This window comes from Cervus elaphus, chromosome 18, assembly GCF_910594005.1.
Source record: "Cervus elaphus chromosome 18, mCerEla1.1, whole genome shotgun sequence".
Taxonomy (NCBI): Eukaryota; Metazoa; Chordata; class Mammalia; order Artiodactyla; family Cervidae; genus Cervus; species Cervus elaphus.
Genome location: NC_057832.1, coordinates 83,301,687 through 83,325,639, shown reverse-complemented (window position 1 = coordinate 83,325,639; position 23,953 = coordinate 83,301,687). Strand labels below are relative to the sequence as shown.

The 23,953-nt window shown below is 47.0% G+C and overlaps 1 protein-coding gene across 1 annotated transcript; it reads right to left on the bottom strand.

The window, feature by feature from the left end:
• Nucleotides 1-6,463: 6,463 nt before the first annotated feature.
• IGFBP3 (insulin like growth factor binding protein 3) lies at nucleotides 6,464-15,299 on the bottom strand. Its single transcript, XM_043872554.1, has 5 exons — nucleotides 14,724-15,299; nucleotides 11,544-11,770; nucleotides 10,947-11,066; nucleotides 9,751-9,887; nucleotides 6,464-7,852 (listed from the first exon to the last, which is right to left on the bottom strand). Exons 1-4 carry the CDS (start codon nucleotides 15,130-15,132, stop codon nucleotides 9,762-9,764), a joined length of 882 nt encoding a protein of 293 aa, XP_043728489.1. The 5' UTR covers nucleotides 15,133-15,299; the 3' UTR covers nucleotides 6,464-7,852; nucleotides 9,751-9,761.
• Nucleotides 15,300-23,953: the final 8,654 nt, after the last annotated feature.

Sequence of the window (23,953 nt, the reverse complement as noted above, 5' to 3'; positions counted from 1 at the left end):
CTGTTCGCCTGACTAAGCCCTGAGCTCACAGCGTGAGTCCTCTGTTCTGTGGATTTCTTTCTTTCTTTAACTATTCTCTGCTTGCTTTTCCTGACACTGCCCCTTCCTCATTCCTGCCTGCCCTGCTGACTGCTCCTTCCTTGTCTCCCCTGGATGGGCATCTCATCCCTCCTATTGGATCCCACCAGGTCCCTACCTTGTCTGGGCTCCCCATCTTGGGTCTGCCCCTTCACTCTCTGACCCCATGTCTGCCACCCTCCCTCTGCCTGGGCCCCAGGGCTCCCTGTGAACTCAGCTCTCAGACTCATCATTTAAAATGTACCAGTCAGTCTGATGTGAGTCAACCATAGCCTCATCCCACCCTGGTAAAAGTGGACAGCATCGTGGTCACCATAATCCCACGATGGCAATGGGAGCATTCTCAGTGCTTCAGCCCTCCTGAGACCCCTGTAGGACCCAGCTTGAGGGCCTGACTCAGGAGCAGAGCTGGGGGAAGGTGGACTTCCCTTCCCATGACATGCGGGAGGTATCTTCTGGGCAAAACTAAAAGGACTCAACTCCAAACTTGAAGGTACCATCACAGCAGTGCCTATAGAGGTCCTCATCTCAACCGAAATTGGGGGCTTTCATCCACCTTGTTTAGGTGGTTAATCGAAAGTATCAGTTAAACTATACAAGTATCAACATTGTCTTAGATGTGGGGCCCAGCCCTGTCCAGTCCCAAGGCTTTTGAACATGCTCTCATGGATCAGGCATAACTGGCCACTCTGTCTGATATCTCTAGCTCCAGTTTCTCTCAAACGAATCAGGAGTTGATGGACATTTGTGAGGGAATGTGAGTAAAGGGTCCTTCATGATTTCAGTGCTCCTACCGCATGTTTTCTTGTTGTTGTGTCCACCTGATTCTCCAGCAGCCTCTCGGCAGCTCCCCTGTGCCCCCATGTGTGGAGAACATGGTCACAACAGCAAGTCCCATGGATGCACACAGGTGTCTGGGGGCATTGGCTCTGGGGACAGCTCCTTGGCGGGACAGAAGGACCTCTGCCCCAGATGCGTTTGGAAACTCTTCCATGTCTGACCCAGGCCATCAGCATTGTTAACAGGATGGTTTCTGTGGTTCCATCAGTTCTGGAGTGCTGCTGCTCTTAGTCCTCACAGCCGGCAGAGGTGGAAGGTACACATGGAACCTCTCCCTGGTTTTCATACTTTTGACTCTATGGGTCTGAATTGGGATAACGCTTCCCTCCTTCCTGAGCTTGGGACTCCCTCAAATCTGAGGCAGCTAGAACATTGCTCAAAAGGAAATTTACAGCTGTATATACCCCTATTAAGAGAAAAAAATCTCAAAAAACTTTAGGACACTGGAAAAGGAAAGTGAAACCAAATCTAAATCAAGCAGAAGCAAGGAAATAATAAAGATTAGAGGGAAATAAATGAATAAATAGAGAATAGAAAATCAATTGAGAAAAATCAGTGAGATAAAAACTTGTTCTTTGAAAAGATCTACATGATTGACAAATCTTTAGCTCTTCTGACCAAGAAAAAAGACTCCAATAAGTAGAATCAGAAATGAAAGAGGTGGCCTTACCACTGATTTTACAAAAATAAAAAGGATTATAAAGGAATACTATGAACAACTGTGCACTAACAAATTGGATTACTGAGATGAAATGGAAACATTTTAGAAACACAGGAACTACCAAAACTGACACAGGAATTAGACTATCTGATTAGACCTGTAACAAGTGAAATGATTGAATTAGGAAAAGAAAAAACTGCCCATTAATAAAAGCCCAGACCCAGATGGCTTCTTTGAGGAATTCTACCAAACATTTAAAGAGTACAAATTCTTTACAAACTCTTCCAAAATTTAGAAGATGGGAGAACACGTATCAATTCATTTTATGAGCCTACATTCACAGAAGTTTTACCTTGATTCCACACCAAAGACATCACGAGAAAAGAAAACTACCACCCCAAATCTCCTGTGACTATGGGCACAAAAATTCTCAGCAAAATACTAGCAAACTAAGTCCAGCAACATGTTAGAATAATCATTCACCATAATCAAGTGGGATTTACCTCAGGAAGACATGGTTGTTTTAACATCCTAAAATCAATTAATGTAATAAACCATACAAATAAAATAAAAAAAACCCACAGATTATCTCAATAGGCTCAGAAAAAGTATTTGATAATATCCAACATCCTTTCATGATAAAAACACTCGACAAACTAGGAACAGAAGGAAACTTCTTCAAGTGGACAAAAGGCAACTTGGAAAACACCACAGCTGACATAGTTAATGGTGAAAGTCTATATGCTTTTCCCCTAAAATCAGAAACAAGACAAGCATGTCTGCTCTCATGACTTTGCTTACATTGGGCTGGAGGTGCTAGTCAGGTAAGTTAGGCAAGAGAAAGAAATGTAAGGCATCTAGAAATAGGAAGAAGTAAAGCTATATCTGTTTGAAGATGACATGATTTTTTTTTTTTTTTTTTATTAGTTGGAGGCTAATTACTTCACAACATTTCAGTGGGTTTTGTCATACATTGACATGAATCAGCCATGGAGTTACATGTAGTCCCCATCCCGATCCCCCCTCCCACCTCCCTCTCCACCCGATTCCTCTGGGTCTTCCCAGTGCACCAGGCCGGAGCACTTGTCTCATGCATCCCATCTATTCACTATAGATATTATACTATAGTGAATATAGATATATTCACTATAGATAATATACATGCTGGTCTTTCGAAACATCCCACCCTCACCTTCTCCCACAGAGTTCAAAAGTCTGTTCTGTACTTCTGTGTCTCTTTTTCTGTTTTGCATATAGGGTTATCATTACCATCTTTCTAAATTCCATATATATGTGTTAGTATGCTGAAGATGACATGATCTTATACATAAAAAATTCTAAGGAATCCATTAAAAGATTATTAGAACTAATAAATGATATAGAATCAATATATAAAAATTAATTGGTTGTAACAATCAAAAAATGAAATTAAGAAAATTTCACTCACAACAGTGTCAACAAGAATAAAATACTTAGTAGTATATTTAACAAGAAATACAAAATTTGTATTCTGAAAACTGCAAAATAGTTTTAAAAGAAATTAAAGATGAATCACAAGCTGGAACCAAGATTGCTGGGGGAAATATCAATAACCTCAGATATGAAGATGATATCACACTAATGGCAGAAAGCAAAGAGGAACTAAAGAGTCTCTTGATGAAGGTGAAAGAGGAGAGTGAAAAAGCTGGCTTAAATTTCAACATTTCAAAAAACTAAGATCATGACATCCAGTTCCATCGCCCCATGGCAAATAGATGGGAAAAAATGGAAACAGGGACAGATTTTATTTTCCTGGGCTCCAAATCACTGCGTATGGTGACTGCAGCCATGACATTAAAAGACACTTGCTCCTTGGAAGAAAAGCTATGACAAACTTAGCGTATTAAAAAGCAGAGACATCACTTTGAAAACAAAGGCCTGTCTAGTCAAAGATATGGTTTTTCCAGTAGTCATGTATGGGTGTGAGAGTTGGACCATAAAGAAGGTTGAGCGTTGAAGAATTGATGCCTTTGAACTGTGGTGCTGGAGAAGACTGGAGGGTCCCTTGGACTGGAAGGAGGTCAAACCAGTCAATCCTAAAGGAAATCAGTCCTGAATTGGACGGACTGATGCTGAAGCAAAGCTTCAATACTTTGGCCACCTGATTCGAAGAGCTGACTCATTGGAAAAGACCCTGAAGCTGGGAAAGATTGAAGGCAGGAGAAAGGGATGACAGAGGATGAGATGGTTGGATGTCATCATCGACTCAATGGACATGAGTTTGAGCAAGCTCTGGGAGATGGTGAAGGACAGGTAAGCCTGGCGTGCTGCAGTCCATGGGGTCGCAAAGAGTCAGAAATGACTGAGTGACTGAACAAGATACAAAAAGGCCAAAACCCAGCTGCCATTTCTGAGGTTCTGGGAGCAAAAGTGGGGGACTGCGCATGATCCCTTTACACCAAGGGGGTGGCCGGACTACCTAAACCACCCCTCCAGCACATCTATCGGCCCCTAACCTTATTCCATTTAAGGAACTGGCTCATCCCACAACTCTGACCCATCTCAGGAAGGGAGCAAGGACACTTGTTACTTGTTCTCATACCCTGGTGCTGCAGCAGGAGCCCCAACCTGAATTTCTCATCAGGCCTCTTATCAATTTCTGTTGATTAAGGAGTCCAAGGACCCAAGCTGGTGACAAAGGGAAGGGGAAACAGCAGCAATGATGCCTTGGACCTTATTCATCCTGCTGTGTTCCCCTGCACTCACACCCCACCAGCTGCATGGCCCACTCATGTTGTCTTGTTTACTATGTTTCTCTACAAGAGCAGTGATCCTGTGTTTTGTTCTCTGCATACAGATGGTTCTAGGACAGAAAATGTGGACAACACTACTGGTGGAATGTGGGGCCAGGAAAGGAGGCCAGGCCATTTTCAAGACTGGGGGTGTGGCTAGGCTGGGGTTGTGGGAGTGGGATCCTGAGACGGCCACGGGGGCAGACACCCCACCCCCAACTTTGGGAGCAGATGCCTTCCTGCGCAGTGGGCCACCCCTCCCCAGACGCAAGCAGGATACTTTGGTAAATAAAAGGAATTCATTCATGTTCACTGTGGAAGCTGTTGAAATTGTAATGAAATAGAAATAAAATAAGGACGTCATCTACAGAAAGTATAACCAGGTTACCATCTGGGTGTATCTCCATTCAGCTGTGTGTGTACGTGCGTGTACATAATATACTTGCATTCTACTTTTCCTTTACCTCACCACGAGCATCTTTCTGTCTTAACATCAAAAACATTTTAGTAGTGGCATAATATTCCTTTCTACAGAGGTTATTTCAGTTTAAAATGTCCTAGTGGTCTCTGGGGAGAAGGCAATGGCACCCCACTCTAGTACTCTTGCCTGGAAAATCCCGTGGAGGGAGGAGCCTGGTGGGCTGCAGTCCATGGGGTCGCTAAGAGTCGGACACGACTGAGCAACTTCACTTTAACTTTTCCCTTTCACTCATTGGAGAAGGAAATGGCAACCCACTGCAGTGTTCTTGCCTGGAGAATCCCAGAGACGGGGGAGCCTAGTGGGCTGCCGTCTATGGGGTCGCACAGAGTCGGACACGGCTGAAGAGACTTAGCAGCAGCAGCAGTGGTCTCTGGGCACATTCCAATTAGGCCTTTCTGCTACGTTTCTGTACAAGTATGGTTGGTTCAAGTTTGGACATGAGAAAATGACTCTGGACAGGTTGCCTCATCAGAGAAACCTTGTTTCATGACACCCATGTCAGCATCAGTGAGTGAGATTTTCCTAGTGTGTTGATGTCCTGGTTGAATCCTGGTAAGGGGTTGTCATAGCAACCACTTGGCCTTGACCTCTGTGAGTGGAGAGCCCCATCACTCACTTCCTTGTGCCCTTGGGGGTGGTGGCTGGGGACCTGCACTCAGGGCTGGTGAAAGCTGAAGCCTGAGGGTGGAAGGTCTGCCTAGGTGACTGAGGAAGGGAAGGTATGGGGCAGAACCAGGTGGGTGCAATCCATGTGCTTACTGGACATGGCACGAGAGCATTTGCAAGAAAAGGTGACCACAGGTGTGGAAGGAGGTGGAGAATGAGGATAAGAAAGGGCCCGTGATTTGGGAGCTTCCAGGAAGACAAGCCCAGAGGGCTTATAGAGTCAGCATCCTGGGCGGCTCACAGCTCATAGTGGCTCCAAAGGGCCTGCCTGGTTCCTGCCCAGGTCCCCCAGATCACCTCCCACACCCCTGGTCCCCAGAGCACCTACAGGGCTCTCTGCTCAGCACACGCAGCTCTGTGATAAAGGGCCCACCTTACATGTTCTACTAACAGATCAGTTACGGTTCTAAACAGGAGATTCCTTGATGTGCAATTCATCCTTCGATGCCCAGAAGTCACAGGCTCAGAACTTTGCCTGAAGTGGCTCTGTGACAAGGGTCAACTGTTCCAAGGCTGCAGAGAGGGGACGGAGACCGTGGAACCCCACCCAGTGTCTCCTGGGGTTTCTATCCGTTTCTGGCCTCATCCACTCCCTTCTCCAGACCAGAGAGGGGTTGGCTGACCAGATCACAGGAAAGGATGTGCGGCTGAATCCTCCGGAGTGTTCCATGCCTTCTCCTGCTCAGCCATGAAGGCTGCCCGGAGTGGTGACAGACAGGACAACAGGCGATACAATCTAAAGGCAACGAGGGTCAGGTGGTCACTCAGGTCAACAATCTGGCCTCAGAACCAGAGGCTCACTGCAGACATGACCCAACACCCCCGTGGGTACAAGCAAAGCCCTGGGGTGGCTCCTTGGATTCTCTTGCCAGAGACGCAAGCAGGGAAAGTTGGAAAGTTACAACTACAGCTGGAACACCACTGCCCTCTGGTTTGTTAGTAACACAAAAACTGGAGAAAGGGGAATTTCTTTATGGTAAAAATTTTATTTACTATTTATAAATACATTGCAAGACAAACTTTTCAAAAATACTTTTTTTTCCTCAAAAACTTAATTAAAAAAATAAAGGAAAGCTAATAGGTAGGCGGAACATCTTTGAGATCCCTTTGTGTTCTCCAGGAGGGCTGTGTGCAGCGTGGATCCAACCAGAGGCTGCGGGGGGTGGCCGGGGACCCCTCCCCGCTCTCCTGCAGACTTGGGAGGGCGCCCCTGGGAGAGTGGCCGAGCCCCATGCACGAGCCCCCTCCCTCGGTCATGGCTGTGTTTATATTCTCTAGCAACGCTTACAACTCATCTAGGATTATCTAGTATAGGTGCTATCATACTTGCACGATGACGTATACACTGTGAACAGTCAGGAAGAGGGTACTCTGCGTGTACTTGTGACTTAGAAAGAAAAGGAGGAAGTCCAAGTGAACCAAGCAAGGGTGATTCTCTGTGCTCCCAGTGTCCCTGACCGGCTCCCCAGCAAGCCACTCGTCTTCCAGGTTATATAGGATGATTATTTTTTATACTGTGCCAAGGAGGACAAAAGGGGAGAGATGAAAAGAAACCTTTTTTGCCTTCAAGGAGCTTATCCTCAAGAATAAACTTGCCCTTGAATGGCTGAGTGGGAAAACACTGTTTTCCGCAGTCATCTGGAGAGCCAGGCTATTACTTGTGATGCCTCTGGCTGTCGCCCTGCCCCCTTGCCCCATGGGGCCTCAGCAAAGCCCGTGTCTTCAGAAAGCTGCCTGACAAGGGTCTGAAATCCCCGCCTTTGTCGGTTTCCAGAGTGCCCTAGAACATTCTTGGTCATTTTTTTTTTTTCAAACAAGATTCCACTTGATTCTCTCCACTTGTTTCCAAGCAGTGCAGGTCCCTTGAAGATACAAAGTATCTTCTTGGTCCAGGGACCCTGGCCCCAGGTGGGTGTGTCGGGATGCGCAGGCATTTAAGGACAGGGCGTTCCTCTTCTTGATGAGGCCTTGTCTCGTCGTACAGGCGGGGATGAAGCGAGTCTACATGAGCAACAGCTGTTGCTAAGGCATGAAGTGGAGGGTTGGCTGTGGTGAGAGGTGGGGAGGGTCCCAGGGCAGTGTGAGCTACGGCTGCACCGAGTTTGCGCTTACAAGTATTTTTATAGGAAGCAACGAGAAAAATCAAACTGCATTTCACTGACTACTGGAAAGATGCCAGGTTCACCATGTGGAAGAAAACTAGGCATTTCAAACATCTCTTTCTAAACTTTGGTTTAAAAAAAAAAAAAATCAATTCACCACAAAAAGAAATAGAAGTCGAGGCTGTAGCCAGCTGCTGATCATGTCCTTGGCAGTCTTTTGTGCAAAATAAGGCATATTTGAGCTCCACATTAACTAAAACAGAAAGAAAAAAGAATGTGTTGAAATAAATCTCCCCCAAATCAAAAGGGCTCAATGCCCACCCTGGGATAATCAGGCATGACACCCACACATTTGGCAGGGTAGGGGCTCACCCTGCACTTTTTAATGAAGCAGAGAACTCCATGAGACGCCCACGGTGTCCACTAACATAGTTGCCCTAAAATTACAATTATTTTTTTTTTAACTTGCAAGGAAACAGAACTGATCACTAAAAATGACATTTTCTTCTGTTTACTTAAATTTGTCTTGAGACCATGAAATATTTTTCTCCAAATAGCTCTCAGTTATGAAAAGAAAACAAAGTGAAATATGATTTCATTCTTTCACACGATGGTTTGAAATTTCATTTTCATATTAGATTTTTTGTTTTTAGAAAATGATTCATTTATCAATGAGCTTGCTCAAAAATCCAGGAAATCACAAGTCAAAACCAGTCACTAGTTCACAAAGGAAATACCTTTCATAAAGCCTGAAAACAAAAGTTCAACAGAAAGTTAAACCAAAAACATGTTCATTGTTTCCATCCTTGCTAAGACCTGGGGCTGGTACCTGTTGCTTTGTTCTATGATGGTGCAGTGTTAAGTATGACTCATGGGCTTTAAGTGATACCATCTAATCTTTGATAAGATCTTTCATTAAAATTGGTATTTTATACTACAATCAGATATACTTTCATCTTATTGATCTGATTTTTCTGTGGCTCTTAAGAGTGTCACCAAACAAAGTATAACGAGGACAAGGTCAATTTTATGTTTGGTGGTGCTGCTGGTTTGGTCACTAAGTCATGTCCAACTCTTGCGACTCCATGGAATATAGCCTTCCAGGCTCTTCCATCCATGGGGTTTCTCAGGCAAGAATACTGGAGTGGGTTGCCATTCCCTTCTCCATTCATATTAGATTTATGTAAACTTTATATTAAAATGATACTAGTCATTGACTCGGGATAGCCGTAATGTATTTTACCAGAAAAAAAAAATGCTACCATCTTTAGAAACTCATTCTTTCAACAAGTTCTTTTGGATGAAAACAATTTACATGTGAAATTAAATGAACCATGAGGCTCATGGGGGAAAAGCTTAACTCTGGAAATCTTACACTGCATGTGTAAGAAGATTTAAGGGTTTTAAGTTCTTTAAAATGAAGCAAAGTGTCTCTTCCCAGGTGGCGCAGTGGTAAAGAATCCACCTGCAATGCAGGAAATGCAACTGATGTGGGTTCGATCCCTGGGTTAGGAAGATTCCCTGGAGAAGGAAATGGCAACTCATTCCAGTATTCTTGCCTGGAAAATTCCATGGACAGAAGAGCCTAGTGGCAGCATGCATGCGAGGTGTCTCTCAGACAACCTGGCCACAGACCCTCTTTCCTGCTCTTGTCTGGGCAGAGTGAGGGCTCTGTCTTGTGTGTGGGACTGTCCACCAGGCCAGTGCAGCTTCTGGGTCACCAGCCCCTGGGATCTACGGTGTTCCCTCCCACCTGTGCCCCTGTGGGTCCCTGGGATCTACGGTGTCCCCTCCCACCTGTGCCGCTGTGGATCCCTGGGATCTACAGGTGTCCCCTCCCACCAGGGCCCCTGTGGATCCCTGGGATCTAAAGGTGTCCCCTCCCACCAGGGCCCCTGTGGATCCCTGGGATCTACAGGTGTCCCCTCCCACCAGGGCCCCTGTGGATCCCTGGGATCTACAGGTGTCCCCTCCCACCTGTGCCCCTGTGGATCCCTGGGATCTACAGGTGTCCCCTCCCACCTGTGCCCCTGTGGATCCCTGGGATCTACAGGTGTCCCCTCCCACCTGTGCCCCTGTGGATCCCTGGGATCTATAGGTGTCCCCCCCAACCTGTGCCCCTGTGGGTCCCTGCCAGTCCCCAGGACTCACGTGGCCACAGTCTACTTGCTGTCCATGCTGTAGCAGTGCACGTCCCCTTTCCCCTTCACGTCGAAGCCTGGGAGGGGCTGCCCGTACTTGTCCACACACCAGCAGAAACCCCGCTTCCTGCCCTTGGAAGGGCGGCACTGTGGGCAGAGCACAGATTAAGTGAGACCTGGGGAGGCCCCGCCTTGGGGGGTCCTATCAACGGGGCAGGTGCTCAGCCCTCAGGATGGTTTCCTAGCATGGTCTCTGCTACCCTCAGAAAGCACAACTGATCAAGGCCTTGTGTGCACAGCGTGTGTCTGGGGGCGTGATGGGTGGATATGAGTGCCTCCCAAAATGAGGGGGCCTGGTGGTTTTGTGTCCCTCAGGGTCTTGCAGGGGTGGACACTAGACCCTGTTGGCCCTGCAAAGTCTATCTGCTGAATGGGGGAGGCATGACAATGCCCCATCTGCCCTGTGCCTGTCACATGTGGGTCTTTCAGAGGACGCCCTGAGCTGTGTATGTGGTACCTTCTCAGGATAAGTCTGCTGAATGAGTGATTAATAGAAATATACAAAAAGGCCACAGAGGCCTGTTCAGTGATCACTGAATAGGATGGGCCCTCTGATCGAGGCCACTACCACCAGCACTTTGAACACGGCCGTGCTGTTCTGTGATTAATTCTGTAGGTACTGTGGTTAAGAGCTGTCCCACTAAAAAGTCAGTTGAGACGCTGTTAGAACATGATCTGAAATCTACACAGGTACACTCCCTATGCCTTCAAATGAGCACATCTCCCATGTGCCTGATCCCGTACAGCCGGGCACCATCAGGAAGGCATGGGTGTACAAGGGTCCGACATGGGGTCTCAGAAGAAGCTTCCTGCCATAGGACATCACATCAGGCTTCTTGGGAATTCTCTACAATTGCTGATAAAAAATGTCGCTCCATGGTGTAATGCTAACATGTCCTGGTCCCTCCATGGCTAGTAAAGGGGTCCTGGGAGGCCTTACACTGCTCTGCAGGTTGGGAAGGAGACACGGATGGTGAGAAGACACCAGGGTTGAGAATTCATGTGAAGCCCCTCAGAGGTCTTGGGTGTGGTGGGGGGGACAGGGGCGGGAGCAGGGGCTGCAGCCAGAGGACTCGGGTGGAAGCCTGTTCCCTCATCCGTATCAGCGGAGGAGGGAGAGGAGCAAGCTGCTTGGATGGTGCTCACCTGCTTTTTCTTGTAGAAGCCCTTCTTGTCGCAGTTGGGGATGTGGATGCCCCTGGGGCTGAGCATGTTCAGGAACTTGAGGTGGTTCAGCGTGTCCTCCATTTCCCGGCGGCAGGGCCCCTGGGGAGGAGGCATGGGTTACCTGGGAACTCTGTGTCTGATAAAATCCCGTAACACCCAGGGAACCGACCACATGCTTCTCGAGCATCTTTTGTCTGATTTAGTTGTCACCGTCCCTGTGCAGATGCCAACCACAGCCCCCTGTCTTTCTCATGATTCCCCAGGGCAAGCTACAGGACTGGGACAGGGACACACACGCCAGGACACTCAGAGGCCAAGTGAACAAAAACAGGCCAGCTTTGGGAGAACACCGCTCTGCCAGCAGAGGCCTGGAGGACAGTACACTGATTCTCATGGGCTCTCTGCCACAGGGGAGGGTCAGCATCCCTTCTGTAAGGAGGGGCTCCCAGCTGCATGGCACATCAGAAGGACCACTGGAGTAACTGCTGGGCTCTTGAGTCAGTGGTGACCCTGTGACCTCTGGATACCCAGGCCAGGTGGCCCCAGCCCCCCATCAGCAAGAGGAAAAGCTCTCACGTATTCTGTCTCACGCTTGGACTCGGAGGAGAAGTTCTGGGTGTCTGTGCTCTGAGACTCATAGTCAACCTTGTAGCGCTGGCTGTCCTTGGCATGACCTTTCTTGATGACATCCATCTTGGTGTGGACGGGGTGGAATTTGGAGTCGGGCACCCGATGCGTGCTGGGGAGAGCCTGGTTCTCCGTGCTCCCCATGCTGTGGTCTTCTTCCGACTCACTGCCATTTCCTTGAAGGACAGAAGGAGGCACAGACTTGATGGTCATTGATAAATGACCATCTTTTCAAAATCTTACCATTTTGATCAAGTCTGATCCATACGGAAATGTGATTCAACAATTCCAAGTAAGTTTAGAAAAATACCACGGTAAAGTATTATTCCATAATACTACTGGTGAATGGTACTCCCTTGGCCTCAAGAAGTCATCTTTTAAAAATTAAATGTAACATGCTTCTACAACGTAGGTGCAGCTGAAGAAAACGCTTTTCATGCTCTTAGCTTTCCCGTATCTCTCACCCTTCACCAGGAGGGGGCAGACCTGAGTCAGTGAAGGCTCAGAGGCCCATTCAGACACCCTGTAGGGCTACTTCAGAGCGGGCCTCCTGGGTGTGGGACTTGTGGACAAGCATATCTTCGCCCCACCTGGACTTGCTGCATCAGAAGCACTCGGGTGACGGCAGCCTCTGGGAGTCAGCAAGCCCCAGGGATTCTGATTCCAGGCTGTCCTAAGTGCTACCAGGTAAAGGGCTTGATGGGGAAACTGAATTCTCTGCAAAGCAGCTTTACCTCAGGCACCTGGACTCAGGAGGCCTGTCTGGGAGTATTCTATATGGTGTTCACTGTCGCATTTCTCACTCCCTGTCCAGGCAGGGTCTGGAACACTCAGGAGAGCTGCACAGACCCCGTGCATCCTGGGGCACTGTCCTGGATGAGTCCTTCCTACCCCCTTTGCACAGGAGCAGAGGGGACAAGGACATCTCCACCTCTCAAGGCGTACAATCCTCTGTGCCAAAGAGCTTCACTCTGAAAAGGAAGCCACTTCCTGCAGATCTCTGACTGTAACCAAGCTAATGAAGACACACTTGCTACGGACATTGGAATGTCCACAATGTCACTGGAATTTCAAGGACTCTGACTAAATGCACAGCTGATGTGGAGCCAGGATGCTCTGCCGCTTTCTTTTCCTGGATGAACCTGGGATGTTAATGGAGAAGGGCCAGTAGAGGGCCCCTTCCTTTTGCCTGGTTCTGTGTAGCCACGAGACTGTCACAGGATGACTTCACTCTGACAAGCAGTGCCCTGAGGCCATCCTCTCAGGTGGGGCTCAGCTCACTATCTGATCCCGTGTCTACTACACCTGAGGTGCCAAGCGTACTGCTGCAGCTGACCTGTTCTCTACCCTCCTGAGAACACACCCATCAAGCTGGCAGCCTGCCCACCCTCCTGGAAGCCTGCCAAGGCTTCTGGCTCCATGCTCTGAGGAACAAATGCCTCGCTCTAGCTTGGAGAATGCTTCTGGAGGGTTGAGTAGGGTTGAAAGATACTCTGCTCTGTTGCAGAAACCCTGTTCTCTTCAGGAGGCTCTTTGGACAGGTGTGCTCATCGGGGTGTTTGGAGAAATCCCCATTCCCTCTGGTTTTGATTTCCTCACCCAGGAAAAGAAATGGTTCCTTGAAGAGAAGTGGCAAAGTTCCCAAAGGGTCTGGTGTCTGGGAAAGCACAAATTCATCCAGCTCAGATCCGATACAGTAAGTTTTTAATTTGGTTTCAATTTCCTTTCATCTTAGTTTTCTCTTTTCAGGGAAGTACTGGGCCAAAGGGGAATGCTAAGAATATGTAAATAAATGTATTTGCATTTCTTTTTCAAGAACTCTTAAGTAATTTCTTTTGGCTTCTTTCTAATGCCTGCTGACAAGCACAAAGAGAAACCCCTTCCATTTAAACCACAGATAATTGTCTTAAACTTTTGACTGTGACGTAAAACTACTTCTCCCCCCTCAAGTGAGTTTGAGAAGTCACTTAGATCTTTTTGTAATTTACCTATACTATAGAGATCCTATGACAGTAATCATAATGCCTATTAAAGTCTGGCCCCAAACGGTAATACCTGTAACAACTTATAAGATCACTTTTTGAATTTCCAAAAATTCACAGTAATAGTGAAGTACACACAGCAAACGACCCAACTGCCCTGAGAGTCAAACACATCCAGAAATTCTAACAGTCTACTATAACCAGTAAATGTTTTAGGCAGTTGTAATTTTACCTTTCCACTAGTCTTGTAAAGGAAATAGCCTCACCTGGAAGAGGAAACCTGCACGGAGGGAAATTAGAAGGGGACTTCCATCCTTCTAGCCACGGATGTTGGGGCGGGGGCGGGGGGGGGGCGGTGGCTAGCCTACTGTGCTCTGTCCAGTTGGAGGTTGGAGGTGGGGGCTTTTTCTCCTAGCCTTCAGCGATGTGGAAACTTCTTCACTCACAGGACTGAGGCTGGCTAAGCTTGCTTCAAAGTTAGAGAACCTGCCACCGCCAGAGTCACTTTTTTTCTGAACGTCAGGTTGTCCGGCTGCAGAAGATACCCATACCCGGTTCCCACCTCCCTGGTTTTGGGACACCCCTGGACTGGACATTGCTTTGCAAACTGTGGTCTGTGCATACCTTAGTACTTTTAAAGCCAGGTACCATTTCCTACAACGTGCCTGCCCACATTCCCGGTCCAAATGCACCCGTTCCCGTTCCCTGCGCCTCTAGGTCCGCAAGAATCGTCCGCGCGCCGATACACTCGTTCTTAGTTCGTGGGAAACCCAAGTCGGAATTGGGCCACACAGTACACGCCCACATTTCCGCGCGGCGCCTGCATGAATGGCCGGAGAATCCCCTCCGTCCAGAACCTCTCCATTGACCGCTAACCTCCAAATCTGCTCCCTCCCTCCCCAGGAAATCTAGAATCCGTTTTCGCCGAAAGAGCTTTACAATTTACAAGAACGCGCAACTCAAAGAACGAAGAGTAGAAGGCCTGTAGTGGAGGGTACCTCGGGCAAGCGCCCTCGCGTCGTAAGGCTTCAGCTTTCCCATGTACAACCCTTGGGGCGGGAAGAGCTACGAAGTCTCCACAGGGGCACCACCTCTGACCTTGGCCCAGGGTTGCGCTTCGGCAGCGCATCTGGCGCGGGCAGCTCACCTGGCGCGGGCGGCGCTGGCAGCAGGTAGGGGCGCAGGCGGCCGACGGCGCTGGCGTTGGCGCAGAGCCCGCGGCCGTCCAACAGCGCCTGTAGCGGGCGCGGATCACCAGGCGGCGGCTGGCAGCGGAGGCCGGAGCCGCAGCGCTCGGTGTAGACGCCGCAAGGCTGACCCTCGCGCAGAGCGCACGTGAGACAGCAACCGCAGCCCGGCTCGCGCACCAGCTCGGCGCACGGGGGCGAGGGGGGCGGCGGCGCGCACTGGGCCAAGGCATGCGCGTCGCACGGCTCGCAGCGCACCACCGGGCCCGTGCCCATCGTGCCCGCCCCGGCTCGTGCCGCAGGCGGTCCGCGGAGCAACGCTAGCGCGGTCAGAGCCGCAGCCCAGAGCGCGGGGCGTGCCCGCAGCATGGCGCCCGCCGCGGGGGCCGGATGCTCGTTCCGCCGAGGGGCGCGGGGACTGGGAGGCAGCGAGCTGAGCGAGGCTGTAGGATCGGGGCTGGCAATGGTTGGCCCTCAGCTTGCAGTAGCTGCTGCGCTCGCATCTGGGCTGTCCGGGGAGCGCCGGCCGCTATATAGCAGCTGGGCGGCCGAGGACACGCCCCGGAACGGCGCGCCGGCTGCGGGGAGGGGGGCGGGGGCGGGGGCGGGCCGGCAGAGACCCGGCTCCGCCGACCCGCGCCTAGCCCTGTGTTGCAGGGTCGAGTGAGGGGGCGCATAGCCCGCGGTCGCCCCGGCAGGCACCTGTTTCGCTACCGCCAGCCCGGCGCCCCCCCCGCCTCCATTCCCGGAAACCTGACAGCCCCACCAATCTGCAGTCCCAGGTGCCTCCGGCCACCCAGGCGTCTTGGTCAGCCCGGGATCTCCCGCGCCCCAGGCCACGCCGGAGACCCTGACCTGGGCCACCTCCTTGCAGACGCCCTTCACTCTGTGCCCCAGGCTGAGGTCGCGTCGAAATGATGTCAAGGAAACCGGTGAGCACAGCTCCTCACCGTGTGTACTTTGCAAAGCTTTGAGAAACATAATTCCTCGGGTCGGGGGGTGGAGGATGAATTTCTGAATGAGGATGCCCGATTCGCATCTAGGTCTCAGGGAGCCAAGGACTTGGGGCTTTACCACAAGCACCCCGCCCCCCACAAATGCGCGTCTGCACGTACGCACGTGGTCTTCGCTCTTTACAGATAGACTTCTCAATGCCATGAGGGTTTGCACTTTCCGGGTGTCTGCAAGTCCCTGGTTACTAAAATGGACCGGCGGCAAATGGGTCCTTAGAGGGTTTGTCAGAGATTTGACATCACGCTTGTCTTTGTTTTAGGTATCTTCCCTGATGAGCTTTTCAAATAAAGCTTATATTCACAACAAAAAATATATTAAAAAAAAAGTGCATTGCTGAAGCGTAATTAATAACTGAACAATCCTTAAAATTGGTGATTTTCACTCTTTTTTTTCAGGCTAGTTTTTTCCAAGTTCCCAGCGGTGCGTTGAAATGGAGACTCTGGGAGTCTCGCTCGTCTGTGTAATCTGAACACTTCGCATTATGCTGGGGGGAGAGGGGAGGGGCGGCGGCATGGGGGTGGTGAGTGTGAGGGCACAGTTGCTCCCCGAAGTCTCTCGGCGAATCCGATGGGCCAGCTCCGTGTGGGTGTTTTCAATGGTGTCTGCCTTCCCCTTCCTTAGGTGACCAACAGAGGACGCCAGTGGTCCAGGATTGAATTGGGAATTATCAATACACTTTCAAGGTTCTTAAAAAGAGCCTGTGGATCAGCAGTGGCAACTCGCAATACCACCACGGGAGCGGACTCTCCTGGACGCTGCGGAAAACGGATACTCCCCGGCTAGGAGGACAGGCGGCTAGGAGGAGCCTTTTGCAGTTTGCAGTAGAAACATCAAATAAGGACCTCCTTGCATTCCCTCTTGTCCACAAAGGACAGGAGATAGGATGGGACATATCCCTTTTCATTAACAGAATTCAGTTGGCCTGATTATGATTGGTGATCGCTGGGGTCAGCCTGGTTTTCTTCAGCTCTAGACAGAAACCTCCCATCTCCTTCCTCCACCCTGGCCAGAGCGCTCCTGTGTGTGTGTGTGTGTGTGTGTGTGTGTGTGTGTGTGTGTGTATCACCATAGCTAGCCTCCTTTTAGAAATTGGAAAGGCCAATTTACTCATAGCAAATAAATAAATAATAATGGTAATAATTGAGGGTCTTTCTTGGTGGCTCGTATGTTAAAGAATCTGCCAGTAATACAGCAGACCCAGGTTTGATCCCTGGGTCAGGAAGATCCCCTGGAGAAGGGCTGGCAACCCACTCTTGTTTTCTTATCTGGAGAATTCCATGGACAGAGAAGCTTGGCTGGCTAAAGTCCATGGGACCGCACAGAATCGGACACCTGAGTGACTCACGCGCGTGCGCACACACACACACACACACGCACACATACACACACACGATTATTGAGGCTCTACAAAGGAGAAGAGATCAAAGGCAAACAGAGGAGGATTTTGCCTCCCCCAGCGCACAAAGCCACAGCCCCTCATTTCTGTCACCCACCCTACCTCACCCAGAACTGAGACTAGATTGCCCTGTTTATTGTGAACTGTGCCATAACCATTACTCTCTATTCCCTTTTTCCTGTACTGCTTCTGCATCCGTATGTCATCTGCTTTGACAGCCAAGAACAAGAACAGAGTCTCCAATTTCATTGGAAGGTTAAAGGAAACAAAACTTGCTCCTCAATAACTAACCATGGATAACTTTGACTGGTATTTTAGATTGCTTCTATATCAAAAGATTCTTGGAGTGGCAAGTCCACCTCTGCTTAGTACCGTGTTATACATGGGATGAGCTGGTCTTTGGTCAGTATGACAGTTTTTACCAGCATTATCATCTGAGTAGTGGACAAGAGAAGCCCAGGTAGAATGTTTAAGTCACCCTGGCCTTGCAGTTGGAGAAAAGGTGAGTGTTCTGCGAGGGAGTCCCTAGGGGGCGCCTAAGCGCCAGGATGTTCTCCAATAAACCAGAGACCAAGAAAACTAAAGGTTACATTGTAACTTCCAATAACATTCCACAACCACTTTTTATAGGCTGTCATGGCCTTTTTTTCTGAAATCTTGCAACAGGAAGTAAGTAAATCTGTGGCAGTGATGTGGTAAGAATTGTATTTCAATTTTAGTCATTTTTATTTGACAAAACTGCAGGGAACCACACCCCTCCCCACAGACCCCCTTCCTCCCCAATGTAATTGTTGCAGGGAAAACTTGGGGTCTTGAATGGGATAAAACTTAATTTTATGGCATAGTAGTTAATTTTGTTCAACTTTAATTAATCTGGAGTTTATGGTTTTAATATAAACTAGAGCAGTTAGTAGGAAAGATGGCTTTCCCCCTGGGGAAGGTACTTGGCATACAATTGCTGAATAATTGTAAAGTAGCAGACAATCATTGGCATGAAGGACCGGAGGCAGCATGGGACATTTCCTTTTCACTAACAGAGTTCAGCTGGCCTGGTTATGATTGGTGATTGCTGGGGTCAGCCTGGTTGTCTTCACCTCATGACAGAAGACACTCATTTCTTGGAGCCCACTGCTTAGCTCCCAAACACCTTGTCTCCATATGACATCTGCCTCCCTAGCTTCTCTTCTGTCCTGCCACCCTACCATCTCTCTCCCTGCCTCTAGCAGCAGGCTCTCTCTTCCACATTCCAGAGGTGTAGCTGTCAGGTTTACCTGCCAGAGTAGGCTCTGAATAGAAATGTTCTAACTCCTAGAGGGGAGTGATGTTACAGACCTAATTTCAGGGATGGGTGCCATTCTGCCTAAAGCTTTGCCATTTCCCACTAGGAGATGTGGGGGTAGAGAAAGGGAACCTAATTTCTCCTCTATCAGATGGTAAGGCTAGGTAAGGCTCCTGAATTTATGGATGCATTACTGGGCTTCCCCAGTGGCTCTGAGGTACAGAATCTGCCTGCAATGCAGGAGATGCAGGAGATGTGGGTTTGATCCCTCGGTCGGGAAGATTCCCCTGGAGGAGGGCATGGCAACCCACTCCAGTCTTCTTGCCTTTAGAATCCCATGGACAGAGGAGCCTGGCGAGTTCAGTCCGTAGGGTGGCAAAGAGTCAGACGCGACTGAAGCGACTGATCACACATGCGCGCAGGACATTACTACTGGGAAGAACACTAGAAATGACCATAACCTACAAATGACACCATTAAGAGTTTATCTGTCCTCAAACTGAGCACCTCCGTGTGCTGGCCACAGGGTCTCACAGGCTGTCTGGAAAGACTGATGGGGACCAGACAGTGGTGGGCGGTATGGCCTGGGGAATGCAGCAGAGTTTACTAAGTCTGTTTGTGACCCCTAGGATGAGGGGTACAGACTTTCCTATGGAAGGAGCTTCAGAGAAATGGTGGCATGGGAGTTGAGTTTAAAGAGGGGTATGAGCATGCCAGGACCTCAGCTCTGTGTACTGGAGGGATGAGGGAGGCCTTGGAGTGGACAGCACTGGTTGGCATGTGTCTGTCAGAGGAGGTGGACCTGTGAGGTCTGGAAGAGAAGAGAGAAAACGTCAATAAACTGAATTGAGAAAGTGGCCCTGGTGGCATTAGAGTGGGCCCTTCAGAGTTAGTCCCATCCTGCTTGGCTGACAATTTGGAAATGAATGGAAGGCTTCCAGAGAAAGGGCTTGGCCACGTTCTGAGCAGAAGACAAGCCTTCTGGGACCGCCCCCCTGCCCCCAACCCCAGCTCCCCAAGGGTTAGGGGTAGAAAGCCAGGTTTCTGTCCAGCACAATGATTCTGTGCCACGCCTTTTCTCTCCCAGGAGCATTGCTCTCCCCATGGGCCCAGTACCCATGTCCACACAGTCATTTACAGGGCAAGGCCTGTTTCTCTGTTCTGGTTATTCACAGTAGGGCAATTCCTATGTCTGTTTCAAATCCAGCTTTTGTTCAAGGCTGAAACTTCGGGAACAAAAAGGGAGATTGGGACCTTGATCACAGGAAATCTGAATGTTTGCCCACCTGCTGACTCGTTCCTCCCCTTACTAGCTTCTGACCTGGAGCAGGTTCTGAAAGGGCGCTGCTGTGGATCTCATGGCATCTATGGAAGGGTTAACTCTTGGAGACAGTAATGCCCACTCTGTGGGAAGTTGAGTTTATTCCTGTATTCTCATAGCCACCTGAACAAACCTTATATTAGAAGTTTTATTCTCAAATGAATGCCAGCACAGAACACCTGCTCCCTCAGAGGCCTGATTCCTTAGTGCAAACGTTTGCATGTTTCCAGTTTCTGCTCTCTTTGGGGATAGTATGCAGTCTTCAAATTGTCCATGGGCATAACGGGGTCTTTCCCTGGCAAATAGGGAGCAAGGGAGATTTGGTGGGCATTTTTCATTCAGTTGGCACCAACATACATCCTGTCACCTCCCAGCCAGTGATCTCCTTTCTGTCACTCTGGATTAGTTGGCATTTTCTAGAATTTTCAGTGAATGGAATTATACATTATAGACCCTTTTTAGTCTGACTTCTTTTACTCAGCATAATTATTAATATTTTGAGATTTATCCCTGTTGAGGCAGGGATGAATAAGTAGTTCATTTTTGTTGTTGTTGAGTTGAATCCCATTGTATAGCTACAATCCTGGTTTTTTAAATCTGTTAACCTGTTGGTGTATATTTGAGTTGTTTTCATTCTTTGGCTATTAAACATGAAACTGCTATGAAGATACATATATAAATATTTGTATGGATGCAAGTTTTCAGTTCTCCTAGGTAAATACTGGTAATGAAATACCTGGATTATATTGTATATAATCATATATATGTAATATATATAATGTCATATATGTCCACTCATATATATTCATATTCAAATATAGAATGTACATATATATATATATATTTGATGTTTATGAAGTGGACAAACTGTCAAACTGTTTTCCAGAATGACTATATCATGTTCATTCCCACTGGTAGTGTGTGGGAGTTCCACTTGCCAACATTTGGGATGGGCAGTGTTTTTAATTTTAGCCATTCTGTTAGTGAAGTAACAGTATCTCGCTTTGGTTTTAATTTGCGTTGCCTTAATGACTGAGGGTGTTGAGCATTTGCCTTGTGCTAATCTGTTGTCTGTGTATCTTTTCTCTTGCGAAGTGTGTGTTCAAATTGTTACCCATTTAAAAAAATTGGGCTGATTGTTTTCTTACTGAATTTTGAGATCTTTATATATTTTTGGATATAATTCCTTCTCTACTGAGTATATGATTTACAGCTGTTTTCTCCCAGTCTGTGGCTGGTCATTCAAGGTTTTAACAAGGTCTTACGGAGAGTGAAGATTTTAATTTTATAAAGTGCAGTTTGTCTTTTTTCTCTGATAAATTATGCTTTTAATGTTGCATTTAAGAAATCTTTGGCCAATGTAAGGTCACACACAAAGAGTTTATCTTGTATTCTTCTAAAAGTTTTATAATCTTGGCTTTTACATTTAGGCCTATGGTCCGCTTGAGTTAATCTTCAAATATAGTGTGAGGTACGAATTGAAGTTATATGGATATCTTTATTTCCAGCATCATTTTCTAAGAAGACTATTCTTCTCTACTGACTTGCTTTTATGCCTTTGTTGAAAATTAGTTGTCTTTATATGTGTGAGTGTATTTTTGGATTCTTTGTTCTGTTCCATTTATCAATTCATTATGCCATCTGTATATGTCTATCTTTATGTCAGTATCATACTGTTTTTAATTACTGTAGCTCTATAATAATCTTAAAATCATATAGTGCAAATCCTCCAAATTTGTCTTTTTTATTAAAAAATTGTTTTGGCTTTTCAAGTCATATAATTTTCATGTAAATTTTAGAGCCAAATTTTCAATGTCTCTGTTTATAAATACCACCAGAATTTTGGTTAGGATATAAATATTACCAGAATTTTGGTTAGGACTTCTCTGATTCTAGAGATCAATTTGGGAAGAATTGACCTCTTAACAATACTGAGTCTTCAGACTCATAAACACAGTATATATGTATTGACTTATTTAGGAAGTCTTTATTTTCTCTTAGTAATATTTTGTATTTTTCAATGTTTAAGTCTTTCATATGTTTTGTCAGACATATTTCCTAACTATATCATTTTTTTGGATGCGGTTGTAAATGATATATTTTTAAAGTTTACATTTCTAAGTTTTTATTGCTAGTATACAATTGGTATGGGTATATTGATTTTATATCCTGCAACTATGCAAAACTTACTTATTAGTTCTAGCAGTTCTATTGTATATTGTATCATCTGTGAATAAAGAAGTTTTACTTCTTTTTTTTTTTCCCAATCTGGATGCTTTTACTTTCTCTTGCCTTGTTACTCTGGCTGGAACTTCTAGTATGATGCTTGATTTGGAGTGGTAAAAGAGGAACTCCTTGTTTTGTTTCTGATCTTGGGGGAAAAGCATTCAGACTTTTATAATCAAGTATGATACTAGCTACAGTTTTTGCATGGATGATGGTTATCAGGATGACAAAGTTCTTCTCTCTTCCTATTTTGCACAGAGAGCATTTTTTAGGAATATATATTGACTTTGTCCAATGCCTTACTGAATCTATTAAAGTGATCTGTAGCTTTTCTTTCTTAATTTATTAGTCTGGTTAATTACATAGAATTATTTTCAAATGTTAAACCAGCCTTGCATTCCTGAGATAGCAACCACCCCTGCCCCCCATCTCTTCCCCCAGCCCCTTGGTCATGGTGTATTATTCTTTTATATATTTATGAACCTCGCTAAAATATTTTTTCAGAATTTTTGCATCTGTGTTCATGAAGGTTATTAATCTGTAGTTTTTCCCCAGGTAATATCTTATTTCTGGTAGAGTTTGTATAGAATCTTGATATTACTTTATATATTTGGTAGTGTTTATCAGTGAAACCATCTGGGCCTGAAGTTCTCTTTATAGGAAGTTTTTAAATTGTTTTTATTTGCTTCTCTGCAGGTCCAGAGGGTAGAGAATCAAATAACAGTGGGTTATCGTCAGGTCCTGAAACTGAGTGGAATTTTCCCTGCTGTGTTTTGGACTTGCTTGGGACCCATGACCCTTTCATTCCTTCCAGTTTCTCCCTTTTGAAATGGAAATGCCTGTCCTATGCCTGTCCCACCATTACATTTCAGAAGCAGATAACATGCTTTCTAGTTTAAAAGGTCTACACATGAAGAGGGATTTTGCCCCAGGATGGGTCACACCCTCAGTATCAACCATCTGGGCCATTTAGGTAAATATTATGATGGGACTGGGAACTTTTTGAGTTGATCATATTTAGATGAAATTTTGAGTTAATTCTGGAATGGAGGATTTTAAGATGAGGTGAATGTGTTTTGTATGATGGCAGATGTCAACTTTTGGAGGACAGAGAGTGAAGTATATGGAATTAAATAGTGATACCTCAAAATTCAGGTACACATGTAGGTGAACTTATTTTTAAATATCTTTGCAGATGTAATTAGATAAGATGAGCTTACACAGGATGAGAGGAGGTCTTAAATCCAGAGATGGGTGTCCATGGAAGGGGAGAGACACAGAGACGAGAATGCCTCGTCAAGAGAGGCAGACATGGGAGAAAGGTGGCTGAAAGCCACGGAACACCAAAGATTGCTGGCATCACCGTGTGCTGGGGGCATGGGGAAGGAGTCTACCTACTGTCTTGGAGGAAACTGGCCCAGCTGACCCCTTCTTTCAGACTTTTGCCCCCCAGAACTCAGAGATAATGAATTTCTGTTATTTTAAGCCACCTCATTTGTGGTAATTTGTTAGACAGCCTTAAGAAAGGAATATATTTTGTGTTTGAAACAATGAGATTGGATGAAATTACCAAAGTGGTGAGTGAGGTCATGAGAAACTAAAAAAGAAAAAAAAAAAGGCTGAGTTATCAGTGGGGAAAAGAGAAAAACCAACACAGGTGGGAGAGGAGGGAAAATAGAGATCTCGAAGCAGGGGGTAGCGGGGTAGAGGAATGGCTGGGGAAAATGGTAACATTAAGGACCCACTGGAATGTCATGAATTTAAAGTAAGCCTAATTAGCATGACTGTGTCCTGTTCTCCAGCTCCATTCAGCAACAGGTGCAAAGAGCTGTCAGACAGTTGCACTTAACTGGGAGGGGTTTTCCCAAGAGGTTGAGCTGAGGGTAGGCAGAGCAGAAATTGAGACAGGCAGGCAGTGAGTGGCTACAGAATTTAAGCTCAAAAATCAGTTCTT

Bases quoted from the DNA above. Each gene is read 5' to 3' on its own strand.
- IGFBP3 (XM_043872554.1), bottom strand. From the start codon at position 15,132: ATGCTGCGGGCACGCCCCGCGCTCTGGGCTGCGGCTCTGACCGCGCTA. The intron at 11,771-14,723 runs GTGAGCTGCCCG...CTGTCCTTCAAG, and splicing joins GCCAGCGCCGCCCGCGCCAG to GAAATGGCAGTGAGTCGGAA. The intron at 11,067-11,543 runs GTGAGAGCTTTT...CCTCCTCCCCAG, and splicing joins CCAAGCGTGAGACAGAATAC to GGGCCCTGCCGCCGGGAAAT.